Source organism: Solea solea, chromosome 6 (genome assembly GCF_958295425.1).
Source record: "Solea solea chromosome 6, fSolSol10.1, whole genome shotgun sequence".
Lineage (NCBI taxonomy): Eukaryota > Metazoa > Chordata > Actinopteri > Pleuronectiformes > Soleidae > Solea > Solea solea.
In genome coordinates, this window is record NC_081139.1 from 26243001 (window position 1) to 26262697 (window position 19697).

The 19697-nt window shown below is 42.1% G+C and overlaps 1 protein-coding gene across 5 annotated transcripts in view; it reads left to right on the forward strand.

Annotated features, from left to right (window-relative positions):
• The window catches only part of slc41a1 (solute carrier family 41 member 1), a 33480-nt gene extending 14119 nt beyond the window's left edge, over nucleotides 1–19361 (forward strand). For all 5 annotated transcript variants that reach the window (XM_058631986.1, XM_058631985.1, XM_058631989.1 and 2 more), the window contains 9 exons: nucleotides 6469–6576; nucleotides 12394–12465; nucleotides 13357–13501; nucleotides 14092–14238; nucleotides 14861–15008; nucleotides 15353–15432; nucleotides 15565–15699; nucleotides 15803–15951; nucleotides 16730–19361. In XM_058631986.1, coding sequence (XP_058487969.1) covers nucleotides 6469–6576; nucleotides 12394–12465; nucleotides 13357–13501; nucleotides 14092–14238; nucleotides 14861–15008; nucleotides 15353–15432; nucleotides 15565–15699; nucleotides 15803–15951; nucleotides 16730–16915 — 1170 coding nt within the window. In that variant the 3' untranslated portion in view covers nucleotides 16916–19361. The remainder of the gene's footprint in view (nucleotides 1–6468; nucleotides 6577–12393; nucleotides 12466–13356; nucleotides 13502–14091; nucleotides 14239–14860; nucleotides 15009–15352; nucleotides 15433–15564; nucleotides 15700–15802; nucleotides 15952–16729) is intronic.
• Nucleotides 19362–19697: the final 336 nt, after the last annotated feature.

Genomic DNA, 19697 nt, shown 5'->3' on the forward strand with positions numbered 1-19697 from the left:
GGGTCACATGATTACAGGTGTTCACACTGCTCTGCTTTTGAGTCTCCTGTATTCAATCACAGTGTCATTAGATATCTGTTAAATTCAGGCTGTGTAAAATCCCATTGTTTGGTCGTTGTGAGCAGAAACAATTGAGCATTATTTGCTGCTTCCTTTTTATTTCTTTTTCACAAAAGTCCCACAGCTGGAAAAAGAAAAGTTTATAGTAAATAGAGACCACAGTATGTGTGTCAAAAGATTTCTCAAAGAACGTTAGTGATAAATGACATATCAGACATGTCTGATATTTTTAATCCGTCAAAGGGGGAGCTGCAGAGAATGTTTTGGAACCACTGAGCTAAAGTAAGTTACAGTAACACTGTAGTAACACAAGTGCTTTCAATCCACGGTTGTAATAAATTCAACCTGAGTGTCAAACAGGCGACTTAATCCCCCGTCCATGTCACAATGAAATGCTATCTCAGCTAATCCTCCCTGTCCTCTGTGGAAGATAATTCTCTCTCTCTCTGTCATTAACCTGTAAACTGTAAAGTTCTTTAGGTTATTGAGTTGTGTCCTCTGGACTGTTGCATTATTCTCTATACACTTGTTGATCGTTGTTCACTTTGACCATTGGTAACACACACTCACACACATAGAGCTTCTGGCTTCATTCCCACTCGAGGGTTGGCCCAGAAAGGATTGTCCAGGCTGGTATAGAGGAGTGAGGCGTCTGCATACTTGTGCTCTGTGACTTGGTAACAGCAGCAGCAGCAGCAGCAGCAGCAGCAGCAGCAGAATGACCTGAAACTGTCAGTCTCATACCATCATGGCACTGGTATCTTTCTCCAACCCAGCTATGAAATCCTGCCCATGACTCTTTCTTCATGGGTCAGCGAGACGGCGGTGGTAATTCTATCGAGGCTTTCATCGTATGGAAGTGGGCGTGGTTCATTCTAAACTGAGCCTCCGCCAGCTGACTTGCACTAAAAGCTCCTCATGGTTAGTAAAGGTCAGTCACGAGCAGGGCTGAGCAATATATGGATATGATATCTATATGGTGACATGAAACCAGATCTGGTCTTAGATGTTGGATCTCGTCATATCATGATCAAGTATCTGTGATGACTCTTCCTGCTTTTAAAGGCTTTTACGCTGATAATCCTGTTATAGTGAATACATTAATGAAATACACCAAATATTACAAATTAAATATTATATACAGTGCTTAAAGGTAATTGAAAGGTGTTTTTATTTTTCATTTTTAATGCATTTATCATTGGTTACAATCCTGGTGTGAAGATGAGCAATAGAGTAAAAAATTATCTCTCACCCTATTAGACCACCACTGTACACCACACTATTTTTGAGTGATTAAATCGATATTTTATTTGCTTTTTAAAAAGTGTTGTTTGCTTCGTGAAAAGTGTTTGAAAATATTGACACAAATCTACGTCTGTGACTTTGCTGGGGTACATTTTATTTGCTGATACTGCGATTGCAATTTAACTTGATTTAACTTTAGTTAAATATTCACTGTATCATTGATTTAAAATGTAAATGTTCCAAGCGACAAAACACTAACAACCCTATTTAGAGAGAACCCACATGCAAACATGAACACAGAAAAGCTTTCGGTTGAAACGGGATTTGAACCTTCTTGCTGTGAGGCAACAATTCTAGCCACTGCTTTGCTGTGTGACCTTGTTATGATTCAGCCTCAGTGTATGTAATGAAGTTTTCATGTTCCAGGGTGAGGGTTAGTTATAATAGTTATATATTTGTATAGTCTATATCATCTTCTCCAACATGCAGGTCTCTCGATTGTGAGATTTTTTATTTGCTATTTAAACATTTCCCTACAACTTTATTCGCGTCTGCAACTTATTTACACAAGTATGCTTTAAGGGGATACTTACGACGCGTCATGACCAAGAAAGCTGGTTGTGTTTACTTGTTGTCTTGTAGTTTCCTATTTTATTTAGAAATTTCTGAAACTGTCCTCTGGATTCTAGTTAACTTGCCCCTTCCCATAGTTTTTTTTTTTGCACTTTCAAAGTAAACACTTACTTTTTAATTTGTCTCCCGAGTCATGCAATTGGGTCCAAGTCCTTGTTCAGTTGTGACAAATACAGGCCTCGGTCACTGCATCGAGTGTGGGGGTGCGTATCCGGGGTGGAGGCGACACCATCGAGACGCTGTGCTTTGGTGGGGGGGTTTGGGACAAGCTTATTGGGGGTGGACGTAGCCCAGACTCTGTTGTGTACTTTTTTACTACACATATTGACTGTTAATGTTACAGAGAGTTGCTCATTGTCGTGCAGCTGTGTTCCTACGCTGTGTCAATGTGAGCATTTTAACACCAACTGAGACAACACTGCCTGCCAGACCACATCCACTTGCCTGGTTTTCACTCGGAAACCACAGTGACACCAGAGTGAGGGCTTAGTCTTTCAGATGGAATCATCTTCCCAGCTTTATTCCCACACGGGAGACATTGACTCACACATGCAGCATGCATATGTATTCCATCTCTTATAACAATCCCACCAGCAGATTTAAAAACATCCCGTCTGTCATGAACAACATGTTAGCTCACAGCTTTTATCCCATGTCAGGATTAGCGGGTCAGAATGCTTTTGTGCTCTGGCTAATCGTTTACACTCTCCAGGATCCTGAGGAATCCTTGCAGGGGTCAGGTTGCTTCCTCTGGTCACAGAGGTCAGACTCTATCACCCATTCACACTCGTGTGATCCGTGGACGCCAGCAGCCCATATATCAGGCCTGTTAACGATTTAGCTTAAAGTTTGATCCAGTCCTCAGCTACAAGGCCACAACACGTCACACACTAGGTTGCACCGTTTGTGGTGTCGTCGTGTCTCATTCGTGTGTGTTTGTGTCACAGTTGAATATAAAACAAACAAAATAAAAGAAAACCTTCACGGACAATATTTCAAAGGCTGCAGATGCAAATAAGAGTTGGCAGTTTCTTCACAAAGTGGTAGCTGAGGTTATGCCTTCCTTGAAAGTCGCTGGACTTGTCTCATGTTTTTTTTAAAAAAAGAGTCGCCATGGTTTCTGAAAAGTCTAACCCTAACCTCGACCTAACCTTAAAACATATCTTCACCTTAAAATGTAGTTATTTACGTTGTGGGGACTTGATTTCGACACATTTGCTAAGTCGGCAACACTGGATTGATCCAGATGTTTGTATACACGGGGCAAAATATAGAAACTGTCACTTTCTTTGGGTCAGTAAAGGACCACACGTCTACATTCCACTTTGGTAGAACCAAGGTTCAGTGAATCCACTTCAAAAACAAAAGGTACTTACCAATTCAATAACCAATCCATAGGTATATTATATACCAAACACCTTACACTGACTCGCCATTTTTCATTTGTTAGCGATAGTGTTCCAGACACCCAGTTAAAATAAGGTCTATGGGTGTGCTGTCCACACCAGGGCTCAGTCCGACAGTGGAGACAACTGCTCGACATTTTGAGGCCATTTGTCGAAGATTTTAATGTAAATATTACATATTTCAACCTGTGCAGCGCAGTAAGGGTTGTGAATGGACTGGATTGATTCAAATACATACTAACACAATTTATAATGAGCTTTTGAACTGTTCACTTTAGCAGCGAATGCCGTCGCTCACACCCATGAGCAAACGTCAGATCCACCAGCTTGTAGACTGAATATTTTTTGGATTTTCAAAACAGTATTAACCTGTAACACCACCACAATAAACAATGAGTTGTTTCTTAATGACAAAGGTGCTTCTACATGAAGGTCGCAGGGCTGCTGGTGCCAATCCCAGTTGACACACGGTCCATCACAGGGACAACACACAAGAGACAAACAACCATCCACTCTCACATTCACACCTACTGACAATTTATGTCCAGTGTCCAGTTTACCTCTGCATGTTTTGGACTGTGGAAGGAAACTGGAGAACCATGGGAGAAACCCAGAGAGAACATGCAAACACAGAGAGGCCATTGGTTGGACTGGGTTGCAAACCCACGTGCAACAGTGACAGCCGCCACGCCACCGTGTGACCAGGGATAGGCATTTCTTTGCAAAAATGTTATTGAAATATTCAATGTTATTATTTGTAGAATATTGTAGTGAAAGTAATGCCGGGTTCATGAATGAGCTAAGCTAACACGATGCGATCAAAATGGTGAATTTCATCATCTGCAAAAACACATGAAGTCCACTAAGTGTGTGCTGCTGCTGTCACTGGAGTAGAAAGTTGTGTTTGTACAAATGATTATTGATATTGATAAAACATTTAGTTTTCTACCTTTCTAATGTATTATGAATAGTAGGAAGTAGTTTTTTTTTTTATACTTAAGTGAATGATCAAATAATTGAATGCTGATGCTCATCCACTAGTATTTGCATTTGTAACCGTCTTCACAGGAAGTGAGTGTGGGGAGACGTCCTCTTGTAGTGTCTGTGAGTTTCATTGACATTGCATGCCATCAGGTTCAGCCTCACACTCAGTACATCAAGTACACTGATCACAAATAAAATGGGGCCATGTTACTCAACTGGGCAACTTGACCCTTGTGGGGCTTGCATACCAGAGCTCCTATAGGTCTGTACACAGTGGTACTGGGGTTGTCCTGTAGAGTTCTTAGAACCGAGGAGGTGGCCATGTGGGGGTGGGGGGGGGATGGTGGGGGTCGAGTTTGGCTCAAAGCCAGTGTTCCATGGAGACAACAACATATATCACGACGGGGTATAGGCACAGAGAGAGAGAGATAGGAGAGTGAGACAGAAGTAGAGAGAGAGAGAGAGAGAGAGCTTGAAAGCATGTGGCTGTGAAAGGAGAGAGGAGTGCTCACAGAGGTGCTCACAGGGCTGCTGGCCTGGCACAAGGCAGCGAGCCAAGCTGAGGGGCAGGCGGTTGGAAGGAACTGTGCTTGGCCTGGTGACAGCAAGGGTAGTGACAGAAGGAAGGAAGTTTAACCCACACTGAAGTTCTGATACACCACACCTACTGATACAAAACACACTCTGAACTATCCAGTCCATGACATTCCTTATCAGCGCTGTATGTACATCTGGATACACAGCAGGACCAACACAGTGAGAAACGTTGTGTGTCGCTGCAACGTCCACTCCTCCTCCTCCTCCGTCCCTGCTCTTTTCTGTGCCAGCCTCACTGAATATTGATTCAGCTCGAGGCAGACTGGACTCTAAGTGCTAGGGGCCTGTGGGACCGGCTCCAAAGATAAGCACTTTTTACACGAACAAAATCCATGTCCTCGGCAAGAGCTTTGTTTTGACCACAGACCTGTTACGATTGCACGAGCTGCAGTGGAGACACTTGACCACAGTGACAAGCCCTGAGACTCACAGGCAACCCAGCTCGCAGAGACCGGCCCGCAGCCAGGGAGGAGGTCGTCAAGGGTCAGGTCTAAGAATACCAACTATGAATTTCATTAAAGGCCATCTACTAAGATTTAAAAACACATGGCAGAGACGACATGTGCCCTCACACGTGCTCGACACATGATCAGTGATTCTCTGGCGTAAACCCACCACCTGCCCACGCTGTCATTTTAGATTTTCCTGGTCCAGCTTCCAGGCCTTGTTGTGGAGTTGTGGCTCGTCTGGGACAGGGAAGTGTCCATGTTTCCTGTGTCATCACAGTCGGTCCAGCTGTGACTCCTGAGCTCTGATGTAAATGAAATGTAGCGTAAGCTTCTGGATATTGTTTAACTTGTATTTTATCACAGCATCTTTATGGTTGTGCATTTTTTTCCACATGGTTTACTGAGCTCACTGTCGTCTTGGAACCTTGCCATTTTCTTCCTGCTAAAGGTCAAATGTGTGAGACATTTAGTGGCCTTCACATACCAGAAAGGAGGTTGTTGGTCTTTGTTTGTATCGTACGTATTCCTTCAAAATGCCAAATGTTCTTTTAGGATTCTGTACAAACATGGCAGAGCCGTGTTTCACTTAAACAACCGTAATTATGAATGGTAGTGTGTTAAGTAAATGCCAACCAATCCCTTATAATAAATATTACACACTGCACATTAAATACTGGCCAGTTGTGGGTGAGTGATCGTTGTAAATATTGTTTTTCAGTTCAAATTCATTCATCAGGTCTTATGTGCTCACACACTTACACACCCATCTCACGCACTGTTTTCACCGAAGCATGACATAAAAATACTCAACTTCCTCGAGACTCAAGAAAAATAGCCACAGAACCGCTGAACCAATGAAACATGTTTTATTTACAAGTGATAAAGAAGAGGAGCAAATAGCTTCAGGATGGGGCAAAGGCCAAATAACAAACTAAGTTACCTTAACAGTGAGTCTGGTGTCCTATCATGCTCCATGTTCCATCATGCACACACAATTTTACCACTTAATCAATGTCTCTCTCAATCAGATGTGCTTGTTTTCCAGCATGGCAGCGTGTTTAAATTGTGACTGATGTTACATGTGTTCTTTGCAGCACTGGACTGTGTTTGTGGAAGTATCTGAGGTGTTCATCCTGGTCCCAGCGCTGCTGGGGCTCAAAGGAAACCTGGAGATGACACTGGCCTCAAGACTTTCCACTGCGGTAAGAGACATGTGCATTCTACACCATCTTAAGTCGAAGTCTATGACATCTTAACCAATGCTGCTACATCTCACCCGTAAACAGACTTTTCCAACAGGAAACTGGAGTTTGTAAAGCCCTCACTAAAGAGTAACTAAAGCCTAGATGGTTATCTAGTAATGTTATTCAGTGATCCAGGTCCAAGTCTTGGTAGTTTTGTGTGAAGTATTTGAATGATGTATTTTGTGTTAACATGTGTGTATGTACTGCCTTCTCTGGATAAACACCTCCCATTACATTTGAATGTTCCTATTAGCTGGCTCTTCCCGGCCTTTTGTCACCAACCGTCCTCCTCTGGCCACACCCCCAATATGGGGGGGTCAGAGCGGATACACAGCACTTGTATTTCTGGTGGATGCCGCAAAGGAAGTAGGGAAATTAAACATCTGGTTTACTTTTCAGAGTAAAACATTTTGACACCACATCATATGTGTACGGTGGCCGACAGCGGCAAACACACTGCAACGACCCAAAACACATGCAGGAGGAGAAACGAGCTGCATAGTCACAAACGCTGTGTATTCCCAAAACACCGGCAAGTCCCAAAACACATGCAGGAGGAGAAACGAGCTGCATATTCACAAACGCTGTGTATTCCCAAAACACCGGCAAGTCCCAAAACACATGCAGGAGGAGAAACGAGCTGCATATTCACAAACGCTGCGGATTCCCAAAACACGGCCAAGTCCCAAAACACATGCAGGAGGAGAAACGAGCTGCATAGTCACAAACTCTGCGTATTACCAAAACACGGCCAAGTCCCAAAACACATGCAGGAGGAGAAACGAGCTGCATGTTCACAAACGCTGCAGATTCCCAAAACACCGGCAAGTCCCAAAACACATGCAGGAGGAGAAACGAGCTGCATATTCACAAACGCTGCGTATTCCCAAAACACAGGCAAGTCCCAAAACACATGCAGGAGGAGAAACGAGCTGCATATTCACAAACGCTGCGTATTCCCAAAACCCAGGCAAGTCCCAAAACACATGCAGGAGGAGAAAAGAGCTGCATATTCCCAAAACACTGGCAACCAGCAAGTCCCAAAAGCTAGCAAGTCCCAAAGTGCTAGCAAGTCCCAAAATGCCGGCAAGTCCCAAAACACCGGTAACCAGCAAGTCCCAAAACGCCGGCAAGTCCCAAAACACCGACAAGTCCCAAAAAATTTGCGTTTGCCCCTTTCGGCCGACAGAGTAGTCCCCGAGCATCGTAATGGCTGGTCGTATAGCTGCACCAAAGCGAGCGCTTCCATTTTTGAGTACGTTTCCATTGTCGTTTCTGTCGGCCGAGAGGGGCAGACGCAAATGTTTTGGGACCTGCTGGCGTTTTGGGAATCCGCAGCATTTGTGAATATGCAGCTGGTTTCTCCTCCTGCATGTGTTTTAGGTCGTTGCAGTGTGTTTGCACCAGTCGGCCACCGTATATTTTTTACATCACAGAAAGAGTCCTCACGAGCTCGGCGTGCTCCCGTTTATTCAGACGTTAGAAAGACTGCTGCGTTCGTTGTGTTTACAACATTTACAGTGTATATCTGTGCGATATTTACCTGACGACAGTGAGTGCTATTGAAAGTTGAAAAACAGAATTCCTAAGATATCATAGACTTCAGTGGTCATAGATTTGATTTGGTCAGCCACCTTTCAGTGGGTTGATATCACAGTGGGGGTGATGCCAGAAAAAACATTGTTTATATAAATTGTATGATAAAAATGATGGCCATGCATTGATTGTATTGTTTTCTGTACAATCCTTGTTTATCATGGTGGAATGTTTCACTGTGGCTGTGTGAAGTGTTTCCCACTTACAAGTTACCCAACTTGTCTCAGATCCCTCATCAGCTAAGATCTATTACAGCTGATTATCCCTGGGGTCAGAGGTCATATTGGCAAGCGTAACCTGAGGTTCAGACGAACTGATAGCAGCATTCCCATAATCCTCTTTGTTTTTTAACATCTTGTCACTGACCCTGCCCGTTCACCTGACCCTTCCTCTGCCTGACCTGTTTCCCTGTGTGACAATTTAAAGGAAGTGTGGTTGTTTGATATACTTTGATATAGGGAATTGTTGGATTACAAAGCAACACAAACTTCACAAAGTTCTAACAGAGAGACAGCCTTAAAAATCTACTTTTTACGGAGCCTCAGACATGACATGGTAAAAAAATAAAATAAATTATAGCTATAACGTGCACACGAAATACTTCTTTGTGGCCACGAAGTAGGTATAATGTGTGCACAAAATACTAATTAAAAAAATTTCATTCCTGGATATATGGGTAAGCAAATCGAGTGGTGTCATGTTGTTATTGTCTTACCTGTGCCGGTAAAGAAACCTGCCTCTCAATATTCTGCCTAAAATAAAACTCTTATCACACTACCTCTGTCCATTGTGTAGCTTTAGCCACTCTACTGCCTCTACCTTTGACCTTAGAGGAGGTGCGCTCGATTTGCTTACCAAACTGTCCAGGAACGATGACCGTAGTATTAGTATTTTGTGCGCACATTATACAGTATACATACTTCGTGGCCATGTTATAGCTATTCCGTGGGCACAATTTATTTATTTATTTTACCATGTCATGTCCGGGGCCATGTTTTCTGTGAGAGCGTTGGTGTCTCAGGTTAAATGTGAGAGTGAATTGTTGTTCTCTTCTGTAAACTGACTCCGCCTTTTGCCCTATGTCAGCTGGGATTGGCTGTGACCCTCCTGTGGAGGATGAAGTAGAGTAGAGAAAGAATAAATATGGCTGTTTATCACAAAAAAAAATTACACCATTGTGTTTCCCTGCTGTTGTATGTGAGCGATGATTCTCAAATCACCAGGAACTGGACACACTGAACTGTAGGGACGTATGTGTCAGTACAACCACCAAAACCTTCTCTATGAGGACCCATGATTAAAAAATGGCAAAATATCGTGACCCAAAATCACAATTTAATTTGTGACACAAGCACATTTTCTGTTCTTCAATAACATCTACTATCATTTTGATTTGGGGAAAAACACCTAAATAAATCTGTGGGGGCAAAGACCCAGTGTTTTGGAACCCCCATGATGTAGACAGTGTGAGATCTTTGATAACCAGAGCTAACGGGATATGTGTCAGTGTCGCTCCGAGTCGCTCCAATCCTCACATTCTTTCCACTGACCTGTGGGAAACAGGTGACCAAGCCGAGCTTTGGGAAAAACAGACCAGGGGGAAAAAATAAAGCCTTCATACACACAGGGATCACATATTCCAGCATCTCACTAACATTCTACACCACTTACTGTATGTCATGTCGTTGGTGTCGTACAGATATATTTATCTGTTTCTGTTGTTGCTGAGCTAATATTTAATGGTCAGTCATTTTTGTTAAATAAATCCGGTGCTGATGTGTCCTTGGGCAGGACACTCAACCCCCACGTTGCTCCTGTGTGCTGCACGTACAGTAGATGTGATGTATGACAGTAGTGAGTGAACGGCGACACTGTCGTGTGAATCAGCTTTTTATCAAACCCATTTCTAACATTAATGATGAAGTAGAGTAACTGATGATTTCTAGCGTCCCTGATGAAAGCGATGGAACGATGCCAGAGTTTGAGCCGAGGTCTGAGTGTTAGCGCTCTGCTGACTGACCTCAGCGGGACCAGGTCATTATCAGCAGATTAAAGGAACTGTTAGTTTCCTAATGCGCTTATTACTGAAAAGAATGTAATCCCTGGTCCTGGCTCGCTGCAAGAGTTTTCATTTCACATCATCGTCTTTCTTTTTTCTTAGTCTTCCTCTTCTTTATCATCACTGGTCTGAACAAAATGATTGTCAAAGCGTTTTTGGTGAATTTCTTTGAGAACAGTTATTAAAATAGCACTTTATAATGAATGTATGTGGTTGAGTTTCATGTGTCAACAGAAAAATGATCAGATGAGAAACAACAATAACATAATAATAAAAATAGCTGTATTTTATGTCAAATCTCATAAAACCTAATCATGAAAATGAAATGTAGCAATAATAAAAAAAGGACATTTCAAAAACGCCAGGCAATGAAATGAGTAATTCAGCCGGATTTCATTTCCTTTTATATATTTGATTGATTTGTTCAGGATATAAAACACGCGTGTCGTTCATGACTGTGCTCTCTTCTCCGTGATGATCCAGATGTTCACACGGGGTCAGTTTTTCCATATTTGCTAATGTTGTAAAAGCTTGTCAGCTCTTAATGTAAATCCATGTAAATCAGGCTTCTTATCCAAACGGCTCATGTGTTCTCAGCTCTCTGTGTGTGTGTGTGTGTGTGTTGCATCTCATCTCTAAAAACACCATTTTTCTCATTAACATGATCATATACCCAAATATAATTTTTCAATCATTGCCCATAAGCTTTCGCACCATGAGTGGTGCAGACACATGAGATGCAGAGATGGTTCATGACGGCGGAGGACGTACAAATATATGAACCCAAAATACAATCTCATATTTAATGTTTAATTGAAAGTTTTTTATTGCAAAAACAAAAGAATATTTATTGATATAAGGTCACATTCAACTTTTTAAAAGGGAAACTTTTTCTCTTTTTTTGTGTTATATAAACACAAAGCATTTACTGTTTGAAGTAAATTGCGTGTTAGACTTGTTTTGATGTTTCATATTATCTTGTGTTTGATATCATGTAGATGGGGAGATCTTGGCTTTCATTTAAACCCTGTTTGTGGATATTTTCTCACAACAACGCACACTCAACAATACAAGCACATGTGTGTACATTTGCAGAATATTGTGTATTGGAGTACAATATTGTGCTGGGAGGCTACAAAGTGAAATAAATCAATAGAAGGAACAAATAATGTAGCGTTTTCACCCCACGGGTACAGACGCACACACGCCTTCTAAAATATTAAAAAGATAAAAATGTACATGCTAGTGAACATGTTATGTGTATGTTTGCATATGTATGCAAATAAATGTTTTAAATGTAATTATTGTTCATTTTCTTCTGAATCCTAACATTTCAGTGGACACACTTCTGTACTACGGTATTGTAACGGCACATACTGGATGAGATGGTACAGTGTGATAAAATGAACTGTCACTTATGGGTCTTTAACAAATGGACTCTCCCAGGATTTGCACCTTTTTAGTTACAAATCATTATTTTTAAATGGGAGGTAACTTTAGCTCATCAAAATATCATTTTCAATCATTGTTCATAAGCTTCCGCACCTTGAGTGTTGCAGACAAGTGAAATGTTGATCTCTGGCTCATGGATTATAACTGATGAATATGAGGGTTTTATATTAAAGCCAGAGATTGACATTATACTCCCTCAATAATGCGTCAGTGAAAATGGAAGAAATCACTTAATGGTGATTTTATACGATCAAAGTGTATTTGCACAGTATCTTTGACCTTGTTAAAATATATATATATCCATATGAAGAATATTAATTGAATTGTTTCCCTTCTTTGTGCATATATGTTAATGTTAGTGGACAGAGAGGTTTGTGTCCTCTCACTGTGGATGACCATACGCATCATTGCTCTGGACACACAGTGGCCCACTGTGGACACGGCCACTTGACGCTTGAGACCGTCAGTGTGTGTGTGTGTGTGTGTGTGTGTGGAAGAGAGGAGATGAGATAAGTGGAGTCGGCCGCAGGGTGGGGGATCAGATCAGAGTGTCTTTGTCCACAGAACTGACCTGTCATTGTTCTGATGGGACCAGACACACACACACACACACACACACACACACAGAAACAGTATGTTAACCTTGTGTGTTCCTCTGCCTCTTTCAGGCTAACATTGGTCAGATGGACACAGCCAAGGACATGTGGCAGATGATCATGGGGAACCTGGCCCTCATCCAGGTAAACTCAGCTCCAGTGTCCTGATCCTGTAAGAACATCAACACACATGCCCAATTTTTGATTTTGAATCCACTACTACTCGTTAATCACCAAGTGTTTTGATAACCGACTCCTCGTCAGTTTCTTTAACGTGAATATTCCCTGGTTTCTTTGCTCCATAAACAAAGTCAATCATTTAAGTTTGTGGACAAAACAAGACGTTTGAGTACATCGTCGTCATTTTGGGGTTTTGAAAACACTGATCTGACATTTAATGGACCAAACGATGAATTGATTCATGGAAGAAACAATCTACAGATTCAAAGGTTATGAAAATCATCGTATACAGTATTATATTACAGTATATTACAGATCCCTCGATATGACTCATGATTAAAACACTAGGCTGATCAGTCTTTGACTTCAGGTGCTGGCGCCCTCTACAGCTATTATAAGAAAACATATATCTACATCTGCTGTGACATGAGTATGAAAAATGTTATTTTAATTTCACTGTAAAAAGACTGTATATACTGATTCAGTCCACCAAAGACAACTGCTTCACTAACTAGTTTGTGTGTGTGTGTGTCGCGCGTAAAACAAAGTCATGCCAGTTTCATGCAGCCGTGCAGTGATGGCTCCGCCCACGTAGAGGAGGTACTATAGTACAGGGACTATAACAGGACCATTAGAGTGAATTCCTGTCCTTGAATGCAAGAGTTACGTATTTAAAATAGGCGCCCTCTTGTGGTAGTATAAATAACAACCATCTACCTTGGGTGTGTCGTCATCAAGTAGCTTCGATGACGTTCATATGAACTGTGACTGCAACAGTATTTGAAAGTTAAGCTTCAGAAAGCTCTGCAGTCATCATCACCTCCATCACCCGTGTGTGTGTGTGTGTGTGTGCAGGTCCAGGCCACAGTGGTGGGGTTCCTGGCCTCCATCGCTGCGGTCATCTTCGGCTGGATCCCAGAGGGAGACTTCAACATTGGCCACGCCGTGCTGCTGTGTGCGTCCAGTGTGGCCACGGCCTTCATAGCCTCTCTGCTGCTGGGTAAGAAAAAAAAGCTTTATATTACAAATGAGTGGCTTAAGTGAACGTCTCAGTAACAAGTGACAGTAACAGTACTCTGACACGGAAACACAAGAAAACCAGCAGTGATCTCACCAAACGTGTACGGAAAAAGCACAACAACGATCAGCGCACACGCCTGCATCAACACACCACACCCACTTAACTAACAAAACTGAAGGTGTGCACGGAAGCTCCGCCCACCTACCCTCCCTTCCTACAAATGGAATGCAACATAGGTTTAACGACATGGACACGTGACATTACAATATACTGCAGAAGTAAAAAAAAGTGTCGAGTAAATTGTCTTTTAAGACACAAACAAAGTCAAGAATTTCCCTTTTTTTATTTCATTTTATCAGTTGGACTTCAGAGATGAAAAACGTAAACAGAGACGTATGGACGTGGCCCTAATAGACACCTTCTGAGTTGTTGTTTTTAACTCTTAACTTTAACCTTTAGAATTAAAGTAAAATATTCCAAAAGTGTTCACTTAGAAAAGACAACATTTTCCACGCGGTCATCATGTGCGACCGTGCCCTCACTGACGTCTCTGACCTGAACTCTCACAGGGCTCATCATGATCGGCGTCATCATCGCGTCCAGGAAGGTTGGAATCAACCCAGACAACGTGGCCACGCCCATCGCAGCGAGCCTGGGAGACCTGATCACTCTGTCCCTGCTGGCGGGCATCTCCACGGGACTGTACAAGGAGCTCGGTAACACATCAGTGTCTGACATGCGTTCACTCACTCCTTTGTGTTATGATTTAATATGGAACATTTCCGCCTCAAATGATGGAAAAGAGGATTGTACTAATGTAGTATATTTGTTCAGCAGTGTACTGAATCTAAAACACAGGCTGGACGTCTGTGGTGTAATCTAGGTTTGATGGAATAATAACAGCATGTAAAAAGAAATGGAAGGGCACAGAGGCGCTGGAGTGCTTTTAATCTGAAATGGGAAATGGCAACGAGGCGTCTCATCGAGCTGAGTTCAAATTGATTTATTGAGAAAATATCGCCAGATTAATTATGAAAATAATAGACTGAAGGAGTTTTGTTTTTATAATTGTTAATAATTCTGTTGACTGTGTGTAACAAAGACTAAATGACGAATATAATTCATTGCATCTGTAAAGGAATCCAACGAACACTGCTCTGAAACAATTCTTCAGATGTACACATATATACAGGGTACAATGTAACTGTGATACATTCTCTACGTTTTCATCTAAACAAAAGCAGCTTTGAGTGGTCGTATCAATACAGACCCTTTACCATAGAAGGTATAATGTCATTCCATCCATATTCTCTGTGTAAATCCCCCTCCTCTCCACAGACCATAATAACTACGCCAACCCTCTGGTGTGTGCGGTGTTCGTCGCCCTGTGTCCTCTGTGGGTGCTCATAGCCCGGAGGATCCCATCAACCAGAGAAGTCCTTTACTCCGGCTGGGAGCCGGTCATCATCGCCATGGCTATCAGCAGGTACATTCATTCATTCATTCATTCATTCATTCATTCATCTTCTACCACTTTGTCCTCCACATGAGGGTTGTGGGGGGGGCGGTGGTGCCAATCCCAGTTGATGTAGGGCGAGAGGCGGAGTCACAGGGACACACAGAGACAAATGTGCTGACCCCGCCCACAGCTGATTGTTCTGAAAACAACATTTGAATGAATTGAGGAATATTTGTTCTGTTCTTCATATACTGTAACACCGTAATACACACGTCTCTACTGTTTATCACAGTTCACGTTTCCTGTTTAAACAAAGACTCTAATGTGTTTCCCTGTGACGACACGTGGTGAAATAACATCCTGTCTTGCAGCGTTGGTGGACTGATCCTCGACAAGACCGTCACCGATCCAAAGTTCGCCGGCATGGCCGTCTTTACCCCGGTCATTAACGGTAAACACCGGGAAAACATGATCCAACCTTCCTTACATGAGATATTAGCAGGGGAACTTTAAAGTTGCAGAGTGTGTTTCACAATGTTTCCATAGTTTTACCATGTGTGTGTGTGTGTGTGTGTGTCATGAGGTGTGGGCGGTAACCTGGTCGCGGTCCAGGCCAGTCGGATCTCCACCTATCTGCACATGAATGGTTTACCCATGGGGGATCCCAACCTCACACCCAGGAAGTGCCCCACACCCTGCACCTCCTTCTTCGGCTCCAGTGAGTTTCTGTTCTTCTTCCGTCACTCTTTGATTCATCACAGTCCTTTTTTAGTCATGTGACTAAAAAATCGGCCACTCCCCCCTCTCTCTGTCTTCCCCAGCTGTGAACTCTCGGTCGGCCCGTGTGCTCTTCCTCCTGGTGGCGCCGGGTCACCTCGTCTTCCTTTACACCATCAACTCACTGAGGGGTGGACACACCACCCTGACCCCCATCTTCATCACCTTCTACCTGGCTGCTGCACTACTTCAGGTACACACACACACACACACACACACATTGTCTTATTTTTCCACACGATACAATTCTAACTAACTATTGTAATTGAAGTTAAAAAAAAAAAAAAATATTGATATCAAATCAAAAGCATCATTATAGAAAATGATACTGATTTCATCATTTTAGCATGATAAAAATGACAATCCACTACTATATGAAAAATAGCCTCACAGTTGGATCTGGATCCTGCAGAGGCCTTTATTGTATGAAAGTGAAGTCTGTCTGACACAGGTGGGACCCTCCAATCCATGTCAAGTTCAAATGATTTATTTCTCTATGTTTTTTTATTACTAGATTCATTTTGCATCATTTTATTTAGAAATTCTGCGATATATCATCACAGATATTGTTATATATTTTCATCTAAATATTACCCACCCCTATACGGAACACTTTTTTACAAAAGCTTGACTGCTATTATTATTATTATTATTATTATTATAATAATAATAATAATAATAATAAAAAATAATGATAATAATAATAATCTATTATTGTTATTATTGTTGTTGTTATATATAGATTATTAATAATAATGATATGAACTATAATGATAAACATTAAACAAATGTACTCCATCCAGCTGCATTAATGACGTTAAATATAAAATGAAAAAAATGAGGCCAGTGATGCAGAATAATTGCAGTCAAATGATTCTTTTCTTATCTACGAGCAGCTAAACGTGTCATTCCTGAGAAGTGAGAGTGTCTCCAGTATCGTGAGGTGCGCCTCTGCTTTGTTCTCCTCCCAGGTGATAATCCTCCTCTACCTGGCGGACTGGATGGTGCACTGGATGTGGGGTCGAGGCATGGACCCCGACAACTTCTCCATCCCCTACCTGACGGCGCTGGGCGACTTGCTGGGAACCGGCTTCCTCGCCCTCTGCTTCCACATGCGCTATTTCATCGGGGACAAAGACTCTAATGTGGGCAACTGAATGATAAAAAAAAGAAAAAAGAGACGGCCTTCTTCTGTACGCTGTGACAAACCTCAGTCTTTTTCTGAAAGTGGACGATGTCTACATTAAAAAGGGCTAATCTCCTGTAGGGCTCCGACTGATGCTAGAGTGCACGTGTAGCATTTCATCTTCAGGACATCAGGACACTGATGCACCACAGCAGCTGCCCCAGCATCCCAACACTGTCAACAACACACACACACACACACACACACACACACACACACCTGATGTATCCAGACCCTCGCCTCTATTTTACCCTAATAACTTAGTCCTACTACTTTTATTATTATTCTATTGACAATAATTATGAATGTTGACAAATAATGTTTTTGATATGAATCAATATCTGTTGTATTTCAAGGGCCATTCCTCATTATTTTCAATGGGGACTTGAGCCCTCCCACTTTTAACACTTGAAACTAAGACAACAGAGACGGCAAACATGTGCTCAAACAGGTCTAGAAGTGCTCAGTGATATACACAGAGAGAGAGAGAGAGAGAATATTACATGGAATCTAATGATTTAGGAAAAATACAGTACGTGTTTTACAGTAGAACAGGCTTGAGGAGGTTTTATTACACACACACACACACACTCACACACGCATAAGAAGCTGCCAGCAATGATACATGAGGATGGAACAGCAGAATATTAATGCTGTCATTTAAGTTTACTCCTGCACAATCCAGGCTTTGGCTTTGCAATCCAAGCCCAACCGATAATGGCAGGCACACCTGTGAAAAAAGATTTTAGCCCCTAAACAAAAAGCTGACCTGATAAAAATCTGTCTGCTCATGTCTGTATGTCGCCGTTCCGCAGCCTTTTCCAACTGGAACCTGAAGTCTTTGCTGCTTTTATAAAGCTCTCCCTTCCCACACCAAAGCCCATAGAAAGGAAAAAAAACAAAATACCGCACCAAAGTGTTACAAAGAGCAAATACTGAATCTCAAACTGTAGCAGGTGGAGCGACGTCACTGTAGATAAAGCGCGTGGTGTCGCACGAACATGTGTCTCATGGTATTCTTGCACATCTTCATTATAGAAATAACGGAATAGCTTAATATCTTCCTCCACACTCAGCTGACCTGACCCACGTGAGGCCTGACTGATGCACCAGGGGCCAGTAGAGTGCATGTGCACAATGTGAAAAAAACAAAACATTTTCCTTTTTTTTTCTTTTGCTGATTTTTTTATTATTATTACTATTGTTATTATGTTAAAATTGTGATTTTTCTTCCTTCTTTCTATTCCTCTCCTCCTTTTCCTTAACTTTTTATTAACTCTTCTTACGATCGCTGTAAAGATGGAGCAACTTCACTGACGCACACACACACACACACACACACACACATGTACTGTAATGTGACAAACAGAGGAATTCTCTTAACTGTACAACTTCTCTGTGTGTGTGTGTCCCCTGGATTCAAACCCACACGCGTCCGCCCTCTAGTGGCGTGGTTCTATAACTACGACATGTAGTAAGAGCTGCACGTGTCCTCGGCTCTGCTCGTGACCAGTGTTCTGCCTCTGTGTCCGTGGGAAGTTGTGAATACTTGTACAACAGGGGCAAGTAATGCTTTGTCTATTTATTTTTAGATGCACACAAAGCAAATTGTACATATTATATTTATTCTATATATAAGGTTGTTTATTTGGGCTCTGTTTCTTTATCACCATGTTGTTGTCTCTATCCTCTTCTCTTTAATGTTTGTCTTTTTTTTTTCCTTTGCAAAGGCCAGTAGAGCTTTCCTTTTTCTGCTAAGTCATAGCACAGTGCCTAAAACCATGTTTTACACAAACCCTGAATCATAGAAAGGCCTTAACCTATCAGAGCCAAGCTCGCCTCAGAGTAACCAATCAGGAGCTAGGTTCGCCCACTGAGTAGCATCTCTTTAAAATAGTTTTTGATTAATAAAAGATGTACAGTAGGATGATTCTGACGTGTAATGTCACAGTGATTTTATATGACGTCGCCGTGGAGACGAGGGCTGCAAGCGTCAGCGACGGTGAATCGAGCGGAGTGATTTAAAAAAAGGGCTCCTGAAAGGTCTGGAATCAAGTGAATCACAAGTTGAAGAACGGAAATACCTGACAAAAAAAAGTAAAAAAAATAAAAATGCAATACAGCGTCACATCTTCTTATGATTCCAGAGTTTAAAAACCCTTCGTCTGACTACTACTGCCTTGTTAACCTCAGTGCTTCAAGCCCCTGAAGTCACAGGGAGCCACGCCGATCCTCAGGCCGAAAACCATCCCACATCCAGATCCAGGCTCCAGACGTCACCTGTCACTTATGTTGCCTTTCACATGTATTAGTCTTGCTGGGCCTGCGGTCTTGTGCGCTCCTCTCGAGAGGAAGGCTTTCTCTGTGCAAGGACTTTGTAAATTGCTGGAAATAAAGGACTATATTATTTCATACCATTTCCCTGGTTTCTGTGCATGATTTCAAATGACACACCAGTCCCTGCTCCAGCACACCCGATTCAAATCAATGAGCCGACTATTTGAATCCGATCGAAAACGTGCAGGACAGTAGGTCCCGAGTGCTTTCCCACGCCCCTCACCTTGGCTTTCCATCACATTTTCCAGTACGTGGGCGGAGTCATAAATACACCAGACTCCTGTGTTCATATTGACATTTTAGACGTATGTATCCTTCTGCTCAGTGTCTCAGGAACTACTTTATACAGAGCAATAAAACACTGTTTTGGATAAAAATATTTATTTGCTATCATTAAATAGATACAGAATACAACA